The sequence below is a fragment of the Nymphalis io genome, chromosome 28 (genome assembly GCF_905147045.1).
Source record: "Nymphalis io chromosome 28, ilAglIoxx1.1, whole genome shotgun sequence".
NCBI classification, from domain to species: domain Eukaryota; kingdom Metazoa; phylum Arthropoda; class Insecta; order Lepidoptera; family Nymphalidae; genus Nymphalis; species Nymphalis io.
In genome coordinates, this window is record NC_065915.1 from 1,720,187 (window position 1) to 1,734,286 (window position 14,100).

At 32.2% G+C, this 14,100-nt stretch overlaps 1 protein-coding gene across 4 annotated transcripts in view; it reads left to right on the forward strand.

Annotated features, from left to right (window-relative positions):
- Nucleotides 1-14,100, forward strand: part of LOC126779073 (solute carrier family 28 member 3-like) — a 33,765-nt gene that overhangs the window by 11,422 nt on the left and 8,243 nt on the right. Inside the window, exons 2-5 of one of the 4 annotated variants that reach the window (XM_050502889.1) lie at nt 2,674-2,820; nt 11,944-12,000; nt 12,469-12,655; nt 13,434-13,605. In XM_050502889.1, the coding sequence (XP_050358846.1) occupies nt 2,788-2,820; nt 11,944-12,000; nt 12,469-12,655; nt 13,434-13,605 (449 nt within the window). In that variant the 5' untranslated portion in view covers nt 2,674-2,787. Of the gene's footprint in view, nt 1-696; nt 733-2,673; nt 2,821-5,352; nt 5,404-11,943; nt 12,001-12,468; nt 12,656-13,433; nt 13,606-14,100 lie in introns of those variants that run through there. The other 3 variants (XM_050502892.1, XM_050502891.1, XM_050502890.1) reach the window with 3 other exon arrangements.

Consider the following 14,100-nt stretch of genomic DNA (forward strand, 5'->3'; position numbering starts at 1 on the left):
TAGAGCATTCTTTATAGGAAATGACCAACTCAGGACCAAAGGCTTTCCGAGATTAAAAGCAAAATCCAGACTCGAATAGCCATTGAACAATTTTTACAGAAAAACCGTAGCCAATAGATCAATGACACGGTCAAATTTTTAGCAAGTCGATGTCACGTAAGAATAAACAATTAAGAACGAGGGTCAGCTTCAATACCTTTCATGTCAATGAAACTCGTGACGACGAGTGACGAGCCGCTTGGCATGGTTGGTAGATACTTGCCTTTCACACCGAAGATTTTGGGTTCGATTCCCACTCAGGACAGACATTTGTGTGCATGAACATGTCTGTTTGTCCAGAGTCTGGGTGTAATTATCTATATAAGTATGTATTTACAAAAGAAAAGTAGTATATGTAGTATATCAGTTGTCTGGTTTCCACAGTACGAGCTCTGCTTAATTTGGGATCAGATGACCGTGTGTGAATAATGTGTCAGGATATTATTATTAATATACCTAAACTTCACATTGATTTGAAACATAACGTACTTGCATATTTTGTATTCAAATACAATCTATGTTATTGATATTTCAATTAAAGTACAACGAAGTATTTTAACGACATTTTTATACATGTTCCTTTTTTGTTAAACACTGATTTCTCTCTTTCTGTCATTATTGATTTGACATTCGAGAGAATAAGACGCGGCATTCTGTAATTCATCTCTCGCTAAGCAAAGTTCATTCGCAAAGGTCGTAAATCATTAATTTTAATTAAATATAGATTAAGGAGTGGGTGACTTTCGTGTATAAAATTTGTTCATTGTTTTTTTTATTTATTTTTTTAAATATTGAAATGACAGCTTAGCTTTTTTATAATCAATACAATATGAACATAGGTATCTTAACTATAACTTTATAAATGAGACAGTGAGTTTGTTTATTTGTTACGCTTTCACGCCTAAACCCTTCATTAGCTAGTAAAGTATAAAGTAACAATAATGTTTGCCAATCATTATTAATATTTGAAGCATATGTTTTTAAATTAAGTAAGATTAACTTGATTGCATTTTTTGCCATTAAACTAATACTATAAATGCGAAAGTAATTCTGTTCGCTTGTTATCTCATAAATACTAAACCATTGAACTAATCGCAATGAAATATTAGAAAAAATATATCTTTTATTCTACATATATATATAAAGTCTTTAACCACGGCTACGCTATATATAATACAGGACTGCTAAATAACAATTAAATATTATTCTACATATATACCAAGGCTTTAACCTCGGCTACGCTCACGTGATAATACAGAATTGCTAAATAACAATTTTCATACAAGCTTTCGACCCCTTTTATCACATAAAGTTTTTTTTTAAACCTTTAGTTCTGACATACTGTGTTAAAGGAACACATATTTCTATGGTGCCCGTAGTTTGGGCTGTGTGTTAACATGTCAGTCAGCAGGCATTCTTTCATTATATATAAATATATATATATATTTGCTAAAATGGTTGATTTGTATTCATATATGTTGTATGGTTTATAAATGTATATATGTATTTTTGTGTATGTATTGTTTACATTTATATATATGTATGTACAATGCACTCGCCCGTTAGGTCCTGCAAGCATCTTAACGCAGGGTAGTCTGGAAGAGATCACTACTTGAGTGATAAGCCCTTGCACGCATCATGTTGAGGTCCACAATTTTATTTATAGAGCATGGCTTCTCTTGAACTTTTGTTTTTCTTTTTCTTTTTTCTTTACTTGTGTTTGTCTTTTCTTTTTTCCTTGTGAGTGTGCAATAAAGTTGTTTAATAATAATAATAATGGTTTATTAGATAGTAGACGCATTACACTTAATTATTAATGGTCGAAAATTAAATTGACAATAGAGATGTAACATGCGCCACAAACAGTTTAATTAATATAACTTTATTTATCTATAACTATTCCACTTAAATAATAATATCCTAATATCCAAGGACATTTTTCACACACGGCCATCTGATCCCAAATTAAGCTTGTACAAAGCTTGTGCTATGGGAACCAGACCACTGATATACTACATATACTTCTTTTGTATATTTATATTTCTTTTGTAAATACATAATTATATAGAAAATTACACCCAGACTCAGGCGAACAGACATGTTTATGCACACAAATGTCTGTCCTGGGTGGGAATCGAATCCACAACCTTCGGCGTGAAAAGGCAAGTATCTACCAACCACGCCAACCGGCTCGTCTAAATAAATATAAATAATATATATATAAATATAAATAATAATATAAATAATATAAATACTTGCACCCATTTAATGATAATTCATATAATTTATCGACGAAAATTAATGTATCCTGAACAGTAAAATACTTTTTTTATTATACTACAGATATTTTCACTATTTAGACCGCCTCGTTGGTCTAGTAGCTTAATATAAGGCCGCAGACGCGGAGGTCCTGGGTTCAATTCCCAGATCGGGCCAATAAAAAGTTATTGTGTTTTTTGTCTGGAGATTGGCCGCCGTGGCCGAAATCGGTCTGGATGACATTATTTTCACTATTACCATGAATTATTCAGTCCTTTTCTTTTAAAGAAAATGACAATGAATAAACAATATTCTATTTTTAAATATTTTTCTATTCTTTATATTATCTATGTTTTATATTTCTTTCTTTTACAGATAACATTAAAAAATGACAACGGATCGGATAGAATTAACTAGTTAACGGTTAGCAAAAAACGTTTAAAGATAATTAATTAAGAAATTAAAATATTAAATCACAAACAATTCAACATGGCGTCTGAAGATGTGCGGAAACGTAGTTCGGTAAGTGTTGAGAGTTTTTTTATTTTTATGAAATAGGCGGACACGCATACGGGCCACCTGATGATAAGTGGTAATCACCGTCCATAGACATTGGCGCTATAAGAAATATGAACCATTCCTTACATTGTCAATGCGCCACCAACCTCAAGAACTAAGATGTTATGTCCCTTGTGCCTGCAATTACTGGCTCACTGACGCTTAAACTGAAACACAACAATTACATATTGTATTGCTGTTTGGTGGTAGAATATCTGATGAGTGAGTAGTACATAAGCTCACATGTTTACACATAAGTTCTCGTCCTTGGCAGTCACACCATTTTTGTATTTGCTTAATTAATGTTGGAACTATGGAAACCATGTTTGGATGTGTATTCCAACCTGCCCTGCGACATTTACAGACATTTTACGACATTTACATACATGCTTTTCGTTAATTTCAACATTATAAATATTCATATTTCGAAACATGCTGAATTTTGTGTTAAGAAATTATCGGAGTTCGGTAAATTATTTGTTTTGGTTACGCTATCTCAGAAAAAACGTTGTTAAATCGTGTGCTGTCTCTTTCCGTTCGTGTCCAATCGGTTCAGAACCTCATTCTTTGCTAATACACCGATATACTATTGACATATAAATTGTCACCGGGCTATCTGACAAAGACCTCGTTCACACGCGAACATGAGGCGGACTGTCTGATGAAAGATATCGAGATGAGATCATAGACAATTTTTAGTACTTTTTATAGTTTGGCACATTTCTAACAAAGACAAAATAGTGTTGCTGTGTTTGCGCAAATATGCACAGTAAAATCTCCTGCGCCGGCTAGGCCGCGTTGAAATGGCTGCCGTTCCCAAATCGGTCACGAGGACATCATGATCAAGTCACGCCATCGATATATAATGTTAATGTCGGTACATTACCATAGTAGGGGGAATTATAAGGAGCACCAGTCAATAAAATAAAGTATTTAGTTCAAGTCTCATTGTGAAAACTTAAATATAATAATAATAAATCCTGGGACATTATTCACAAACGGCCGTCTAATCCCAAACTAAGCAGAGCTCGTACTATGGCAACCAGACAACTGATATACTACATTTCTTTTGTAAATACATACTTATATACAGATATAACACACCCGGACTCAGGACAAATAGACGTTCGTGCACACAAATGTCTGTCCTGGGTGGGAATCGAAACCACAACCTTCGGCGTGAAAGGCAAGTATCTACCAAACACGCCAACCGCCTCCGAATATATATCTTATAAGAATCCTTTAATTGCAATAATTCATATTCAACTTAGAATTTGTGTAGATTAAGTAGGAAGAAGACCTATTATTTTTTTAATTAATTTTAATATAAGTATATGTATAAAATAAGTAGGAAACTAATAATAAATTTTAGAGTACTTGTGTGATTTGGGTTAAGTATATTGTATCAATAAATATAGATAAATATTGTAACAACAGCATGACAGAGTCAGTTATATATTATATTATTTAAATCACGTTCGGAAAATATTAAGCAAACAACAGAGATAGATACGGCAGGCATTTATTGTTTATCTACATAAGAATTTATACATAGCTACTTTGTTTGAAAACCTTCATGTCTCGATGTTCAGTGGTTAGTAACGAGGCTGCATATTTTGAAAGTCTTGTCAATACTCGGGTCAATGAAAGTTATACGGATCTGTTAAGAAGCTGCTTGAAAATAGAATATCCTTTGTTTCGGAAAGTTCGTAAAGGCGTTACGCCTGCACCGGAACTGCCATCCTATTGTATTATGAGAATGAATAGAGAGTGCACCTGTGTTTGCGCACTCACTTGTGCACTATAATTTGTCCTGGGCAGTTGGCTAGTCTGTCTTGATAATTAATCAAATTGAAATCGGTCAGGAGGACGTCATCATCATTATTTATCATTTTGATTTGTAAGTACACACTTATTTACGTCATCAATGTAAATCCGTAATCTATCGTAAAATTCAGTGGTGCTGGCCCGGGTTCGAACCCACGATCATCGGTTAAAATTCACGCGTTCTTACCACTGTGCTATCTCGGCTCAATGTAAATAAAAACAGTAAATAGTAATCACAAACAACATTTGACTGTAAAACAATTATTTTATATAAAAAGCAATAAAGTTTATCGTTGAATTCAATTGATTTATTGTTTGAAAATGTTTGATGTTTATTTAAAAACAAGTTATTGTTTTGAATTATGTTTTTGTAAACACTTAACAGTACTTTGATCGCATTACTATTATAATATTGATTTTGTTCGTGTGATAGTGACTTTATTTTATTTATGAATTTCTATTAATAGTTCAATAGAACCACTCTTTACGAACAAACTCGAAATTGACCGCAGAAAAAGGTCGTGAAATGTCAAAAAGTGAAATGCGACTTTGACCATTACAATTATTACATTTAAAGTACACACGTATCAAAATAGCGTAACAGCGTATCGGTTTTCAACATTTTACGAGTGTATACGAAGTGAGCTGTTACGGAATAATCTGCTGTTTTAGTTCCTACATAATTATGATTATGAAGATTTTTTTTAACGTGATGTATTCGTAAGTACTAATATACTTATGTTATTTTGAGAAAAACTTTCTATTATCGGGAACGTGATAATCAACACACCCAAGCTTTCGTCTTTATATACTTGTAGCAGAACGCATAGCGACAAGAATACACACGCCACGCATGCCGCATTATATGACGTCCTCGTTTGAAACAACGAATAGCTCTGAAAAGAACTGTTTATTTGAAATAAGAAGAAGCTTGCAATGACGTAGTATGACGTAATGTCAAGCTCTTAAAAGAGCTGTTTTTATATTTATTATCTTCATATAATTATCTTCGCTTCAATTGGTTTCATTTCTTCAACGAAAACAACTCAACTTGCTGACTTCTTGAAACACGTCTTCATTCCAGGATGTTCCACCGTTTCTACTGTTCTACAATAAGAAGTTTTATTTTACTGCTACAACGTCCACCTTCTTAATATTTATTAATTCGATTTTAGGACGAGTTATGAGGTAAAATTAGGCAGTCTATATTAGAACTGCTGCTGAGGATGCAATGAGTTATTAAAATAGTGTTTGTTATAAGTTATTACTCTGTATCTAATTCTGGATGTCATGTAGGAATTAACTACTAGTATCGAGTTCGAAACCCAGGTCGGGCTAATAAAAAAGTTATTGTATTTTCTGCGGTAAGCTTGCTCTTACAGAATAGCCATGCTGGACACAATAATAAAAAAAATATATTAATATAGTTTGACTTGGAGTTCTAGAATATACTTATCTATAGTTTAATGGCATACAAAACAAATTACGATTTTATTTAATTGAAGTATTTCGTTTTGTTAATTTAACGCTCGATTGCTTGCGATTTGTTTTAAGCAAATAAAAACGCCTTGATCAGATTGACGTTGATTATAATATGAAATAAATTACTTGTATTTTCATTACAATGACAAAGAGCTCCTTTCTCTTTAAAAAGAAGATTGCAGGTTACTCAACCACGCTGCTCTAATACAATATGGATTTTGGTAGAATTTCATCCGACTCATACAGATTTCCCTACGACGTTTTCCTTCACCACTAAAATCAGTGGAACTTGCGTTTTGTATCCGCAATCTTTGGCTTAAAATTATATTGTCCTAAGACGACGTAAGACGACGTCCTTCATCGACGTAAGCGCACGGAACTATATAGCTCCGTAAAAAAAAATTGTTTTAAAAATATAAGGACTGTGTTTTGAAATCATAAAACGTAGATATGTGTAAATAACAAAGACAGTGTGTGATCTATATAAAAACATTATTGTTTGAATAAGTTTAATACGCAAAAGGGTGAAACGATAATTATATAATATAGGTACTTTTACTGAGGGCAGTGACTTATTTTACGAGCAAAATAAGTTAAGAAAGTAGTGTATTAATAAAAATAAATGCTTTATAAAACGATTTTAAGAAACACCTAAAGTTCTAGTAATTTATTTTAAAACAAAGAAATACTTTAAAAAATATACAGTGAAGTGAGTAGATACAAAGAGAATAACTTTTTTTGTAGCGGGTGTTTAATAAAATCTCCAGGCGCAGATTATAATATTGTACATACAGTTCGCAATTTTTACTTGAACGATAACCATATCGTTGGCCCAACGGTGTGAACCATACTTCCACGCACGAGCGATACGGGTTCAAACCCAAGTTGTTGGTGACCTATTTCAATTTATTTATTTTTCTGTTAAGAAGTTGCTGTTATAGTCGTTACTAAGTAAGAATGATTCCACAGAAAAAAATAATAACAATAAGAAATAATACTTCTCCAGAATCTTACAATGTGACAAATCGGCAAAAAAGCAAACAGTCTGAAAAGTGGTCGCCTGCATCAGAACAACTTACTAAACAAGACGTTGAACAAATCATTCGTAATGAGTTTCAGGCCTTTAAAAATTTACTATTGGATGATATCACTAACATGTTAAACAAAATGATTCAAGAAAATCTTAAACCTATAAAAGAGCAAATATCTACTGCAATTTTTACTTGAACGATAACCATATCGTTGGCCCAACGGTGTGAACCATACTTCCACGCACGAGCGATACGGGTTCAAACCCAAGTTGTTGGTGACCTATTTCAATTTATTTATTTTTCTGTTAAGAAGTTGCTGTTATAGTCGTTACTAAGTAAGAATGATTCCACAGAAAAAAATAATAACAATAAGAAATAATACTTCTCCAGAATCTTACAATGTGACAAATCGGCAAAAAAGCAAACAGTCTGAAAAGTGGTCGCCTGCATCAGAACAACTTACTAAACAAGACGTTGAACAAATCATTCGTAATGAGTTTCAGGCCTTTAAAAATTTACTATTGGATGATATCACTAACATGTTAAACAAAATGATTCAAGAAAATCTTAAACCTATAAAAGAGCAAATATCTACTATTGAAAACTCGATGACTTTTTTGAGCGAAGAATACGAATCTACTAAAAAAATAATTGCAAGTTACGACGATAAAATTGCGGAAATGGAAAGAGAGAAAAATGCACTAAAAAATGTAACATCTGATTTGCAACAACGAATACATACTATGGAGCAGTATAATCGATCAAATAACATTGAAATACAAATGATTCCTGAGCATAAAAATGAAAATTTAATTAGTGCAGTAATGCAACTGAGTAAAGCAATATCATGTGATCTAAAGGAGTCTGATATACATCACTGTACTAGAGTTGCAAAATTGAACAACAGCGACAAAAGACCCAGATCTGTGATTGTAAAGCTATCCACACCACGAATGAGAGACACGATGCTAGCATGTGTCATCAATTACAATAAATCGCATCCTGACGATAAACTTAACACAAGTCACATAGGTATTGCAGCAGATAAGCAGCCAATATATGTTATGGAACACTTGTCACCGGCTATTAAGTCTTTACATGCAGCAGCTCGAATAAAATCTAAAGAAAAAAAATACAGATTTGTGTGGGTTAGACAGGGCAAGGTATTTATGAGAAAGACAGAACATTCAGAATGTATTTATGTAAAAAATCATACTGTTTTGAATAATATCCAGTAAATTGCTTTGCTCTCTAAACTCATAGATCATTTTAGTGTTTCATGTTATAAAATTCAACGGTCTTAATATATACTACCAGAACGTCCGAGGTCTCCGTACTAAAACTCATGACTTCATCTGCAATTTATCGTGTACAAATTATGATGTTATTATATTAACAGAAACGTGGCTTAATAATAAAATAGAGAACCATGAAGTATTCGACAACCGTTATACAGTATACAGAAGAGATCGTGATAGTTTACTTTTACATTGTAAAAAAGATGGTGGTGGAGTTTTAGTGGCGGTCTCAAATAAACTGAAATCAATGCGACTCAGTTTTTGTGAAAGCCAGTGTGAAGATCTTTGGATAAATATTGAACGAGAAAATTGTCACGATGAGTGTAACTCAATTGCATTATGTGCAGTTTATTTGCCTCCTCCCGTCAGCCGTAATATGCTATCTAATTTTATCAATAATTTTAATAGTAGAATTGCAGAGAATAGACAAAATGTTATGCTCGTGGGTGATTTTAATTTAAGTAATATCAATTGGTTCGCTACTGATGATAATGTTATTTCTAATAGTTCCTTAGGAAATTTGCTAGTTGATTTTGCATCTCTCAATAATTTAGTTCAACATAATAACATTAGTAATAACAATAATAAAATATTAGACTTAATATTCAGTAATCATAATAACATAAAAATTAGTAAGTCTATTTTGCCAATAGTGCCTCCAGATCACCACCATCCTCCCTTAGATATATTAGTTTCTTATTCATCAAGAACTTCTTTAAAAAGTAATGTTATTGGTGATAAGAAGAACTATTTTAAAGCTGACTACGTAAGTATAATTTCAGAATTAAATAATATCAATTGGTTAAGCGAATTTTGTAATTGTAAGTCAATAAACCTAATGATCGATAAATTTTATAAAATTTTGAACAAATTGATCGAAAAATATGTACCAAAAAAGAAACAAAAAGGTAAACAATATCCTCCATGGTTCACTAAGGAAATGATAAATTTATATAAAGAGAAACAAGTTTTTTTAAATAAATACAAAATATATAAAAACCCACTTGATGAAATTTCATTACGTCTTTTGAGCAAACGTTGTGCAGATTTATCGAAAATTTGCTACAATAATTACATTAAGATTATTGAAGAAAATATTAGTAGAAATCCTAAATATTTTTGGTCATACCTTAAGGGCAAACAAGATAATAGTACCGCACTCCCAGGCATAATGACTTACAAACAAAAAGTAATGAAATCGGGATCAGAAATTTGTAACGAATTTGCCTTGTATTTTGCTTCTGTTTACACACAATCTCAAAGTTCATATACATTACCATCTTATAGTAATCAATGTAAACATGACTTTGGAGCGTTCACTAATTTTGTAATATCGCGAAGACAGATTTATCAATACTTAAAAAGACTTGATACAACTAAAGGGACAGGTTATGATAATATCCCTCCTATATTTATTTCTAAATGTGCATGGGTACTAAGTTTCCCTTTATATTTATTATACAACGAATCACTTCGCTCAGGTGTTTTTCCCGATAAGTGGAAAATAGCTAGGATCGTACCAGTATATAAGTCCAAGGGTAGTGAGTGCATTGAGAATTATAGACCGATTTCCATACTTTCCACTTTTGCCAAAGTATTTGAAGCAATAGTTTACCCATATCTAGAATGTCATGTAAAGCAAATGAATAATAATAACCAGCATGGCTTTATAAAGGGTCGATCTACAACATCAAATCTTGTTTCGTACAGTGAATTCATTGTGCCAGCTATTGATAACCACAAGCAAGTTGACGCAATTTATACCGATTTAACCAAGGCTTTCGACAAAGTTTCGCACGATATTTTACTCCTAAAACTAAGCAAGTACGGATTCAATGGTAATATGCTTGAGTGGTTCAAATCATATTTATACAATAGACAACAATTTGTTGTCTTAAAAGGTTTTAGCTCGAGTCTATATAAAGCCTGCTCCGGGGTTCCTCAAGGGTCACACTTAGGACCTTGGCTCTTTAATATCTTCATTAATGATATTTGCGATACGGTACATTATAGTAGAGTATTTTTATTAGCGGACGATTTAAAATTAACAAAAGTAATAAACAACTTAGCTGACTCAGAGCTCTTACAGGTGGATATTAATGCTATATATAATTGGTGTAAAAATAATAAAATGGAATTAAACGTCAATAAATGCAAGCATATAAAATTTACGCGAAAGCTCAATATAATCAAAACAATATATAGCATTGATAACATCAAGTTGGAGGAAGTTTTTGAAATAAGTGATTTGGGTGTCATTTTTGATGACAAGCTTACTTTTGTCCCGCACTTCAATAAAATAATTACGAAAAGTTCCAAAACGTTAGGATTTTTAATTAGAAATGGTAAACTCTTCACGAATAACACGAAAAAAATAATCTATAACGCTTACGTGCGTAGTGTACTGAAGTACGGTAGTGTTGTGTGGAATCCTTGTTACAATGTACATCGTCTGCGTATAGAGAGAATACAGAAGCGATTTGTATATCATCTATCCAGAAACAAAAAAACCTCATACAATAAATCTAATAAAAATTACAGCAATCTCTTGAAAGACTTTAATATGGATAGTCTCTCTGTACGCAGACAATTATTAGATCTCTCTTTCCTATTTAAGATAATTCGTAACGAGATCGACTGTACTTACTTACTTGAAAAGATATACTATCGTATTCCAAGGCGCAATGTTCGTAGTTTTCTGGGCACTTTTGATGTCAGAATATCAAAAACGAAATTAGGATGTAATGCACCAATGCCTAGATCATCACGGTTGTACAATGGTTTTTGTCAAGATCTAGATATTTTTAATGACTCTGCCATGATTTATCGTAAACGGGCGCTAGAATTGTTGAGAGATGCAAATAAATAATAAATAAATAAATAAATAATAAATAATGTTATCTTAATTTTATTTTATTTTGTATTAATTAGTATATTTTTAGTAATTTTTTTGTAACGTAAACTTTGCATGAATTTAATGAATTATTTAATTTTAATTTGTACCTATATCAATTTCAAACTATTTGTGTTATTAATTTTAATTTTATTAAGTGCATGTTTATTTTTTTATGATCTTTAATTTGTACCAATTTGGACTTTTTTTTTTTTTTTTAATCTTTCTACTCATGTTGCTATAATTATGTGTTAATGTATTTTTAAAACAAATATTGTAATTGTTGTGGCTACTTTAAAAAGCTTCACATGTTAGCTATTTTCACTAAATTGTTTTACATTTGTCATTAAAACATGTAGTAGCTACTAGTGGTCCTTAAAATAAATAAATAAAAAATAAATAAATAAATAAAATAAATACAGCCAGCTGCCTGGAAGAAATAGGTCTTACCGATAAGGCCGCCTCTTGTACATCTTTCTTTGTATGTTTTTTAATATCTATGTTTATTGGTGTACAATAAAGAGTATTTATATTACATATCAATTTATTGTTTCAGGTTCCTAACGGTATAGAAATGGGGGTTACCGAGAAAAAAGAAAATGGCGTTGGAGACGTAAGTATACATTTATATATATATATATATATCTGCATAACTAATGCCGGCGCTAGAGTAGAGTAAAGCGAACAAATACTCTTTTTATTTAGGCTTTTTGCAAGCCAGTCTGGGTAAGTACCACCATATTATCACATTTTCTACCGCCAAACAGCAATACTTAGTATTTTTGTGTTCCGGTTGGAAGCGTGAGTAAGCTAGTGTAACTACAGGGACACTATATCCTAGTTTCCAAAATTGGTGACTCATGGTTGATGCAAGAAATGGTTATTTTTCTTTCTTTTGTCACACTCGGTAACTCCCCTCCAAACTTCAAACCTGATATACTATTGATGACGACATAGCTGATAAATTAGGTATGATAATTATAGAGTGACTGAAAGTTACTCAGATATATTCTCCAAGTCCAAACCCTAACTCGTAAAATAACCAGTTCATGGCACTGTTTAAAAAACACTTTAATTACAGATCACACATGAGATATTAGACTACGAGCCCAATGGTTGGTTCGAGGTGACACTATCAAAGACAAGCAATTCATTAGACGGTTTTGTCAAGAAGAACAGTGCAGCTATGAAGACGATCGCGATTTTCATATTAAACGGTCTTGTAATAGGATTCTTTTTCGCCTGCATGTATTATTGGATGAATTATAGTAAGTGCACGCTTTTGGAAATCAACTTTCGTTACTGAGTTAAAAAAAATATCCGCAATAAACTCCTTCTGTTTATAACGTAACTATTGTTATGTTTATTATTATTATATTTATTATTTCCGCAAAACAGCAATACTTGATATTGTTGTGTTCCGGTTTGAAGGGTGAGTGAGCCAGTGTAATTACAGGCACAAGGGGCATAACATCTTAGTTCCCAAGGTTGGTGGCGCATTGGCTATAAGCGATGGTTGACATTTCTTACAATGCCAATGTCTAAGAGCGTTTGGTGACCACTTACCATCAGGTGGCCCATATGCTCGTCCACCTTCCTATTCTATAAAAAAAAAATATGTACTTTACACTTTATTCAAATAGCGAGATAAAGAAACCTTATTATCATATTTGCTTATATCTCTGTTATATTATGCACTACAAACTGTTCTTGATTAATATATATTTATTTACGATGGTAACACTATTGCATTTAACTATTTATACCTTAATTTTATTTTATGTTGAATCGAATCCATGATAATCATAGATAATTTAAGATCGAAGTTTATTTACCTTTAGGTACTTTTCCTGCCATTGGGTTTGGCTTTATATATTTATGCTCATGCTTATAAAAAATATCGTTTCTATGAATAAAAGTTACATATCATGTTAAACATCATTTTACGCGCCATTTTTAATTTTTACATATCTACATAACAAGAAGCCCTGGTCTTAATTTATTCAACCAAATATTATTGGTAATATAAATGAATTTATTTTATAGGTGCTGATCCACTTGAGCTTTGCTACGGTTTTGGAAGTCTCATTGCCTTTTTGAGTATAATCTATTTCTTCATCATATACTTCTTGGTGGTGAAGAAGTTCTTCGGGCAGTGGTTTGAAAGGACAGTATGGACGAAAGTGGACAGAATTTCATCACATCTATGGAAAATTATGTAAGTATTTTTATACTGTGCTATCACATCTTCAGTATTGTTCTGTCAGCAATATTTAGTACTATTGTGTTGTGGGTGAGCCCATGTGTCGATGGCGTATTGGCGATGTAAGGGATGGTTAATATCTCTTACAAAACCAATTTTACTTTATTCAAGCAGGCTTATAAGGGTACTTTTAAATCGTCATGTTACAGTATTGAATTAAATGTAAAGCTAAAACGAACCAGTTGGCGTGGTTGGTAGATACTCCCACGCAGGACTGTCAATTGTGTGTATAAACATGGCCGTTTGTCTTGAGTCTGGGTGTAATTGTCTATATAAGTATGTATTTACAAAAGAAAACTAGTATATGTTGTATATAAGTTGTCTGGTTTCCATAGTACGAGCTCTGCTTAGTTTGGGATCAGATATCATGTGTGAATAATGTTCCAGGATATTATTAAATGTAAAGCTTCCAAAGTTGTTCTTATATTTAACTAGATATCCGTTCCGGCT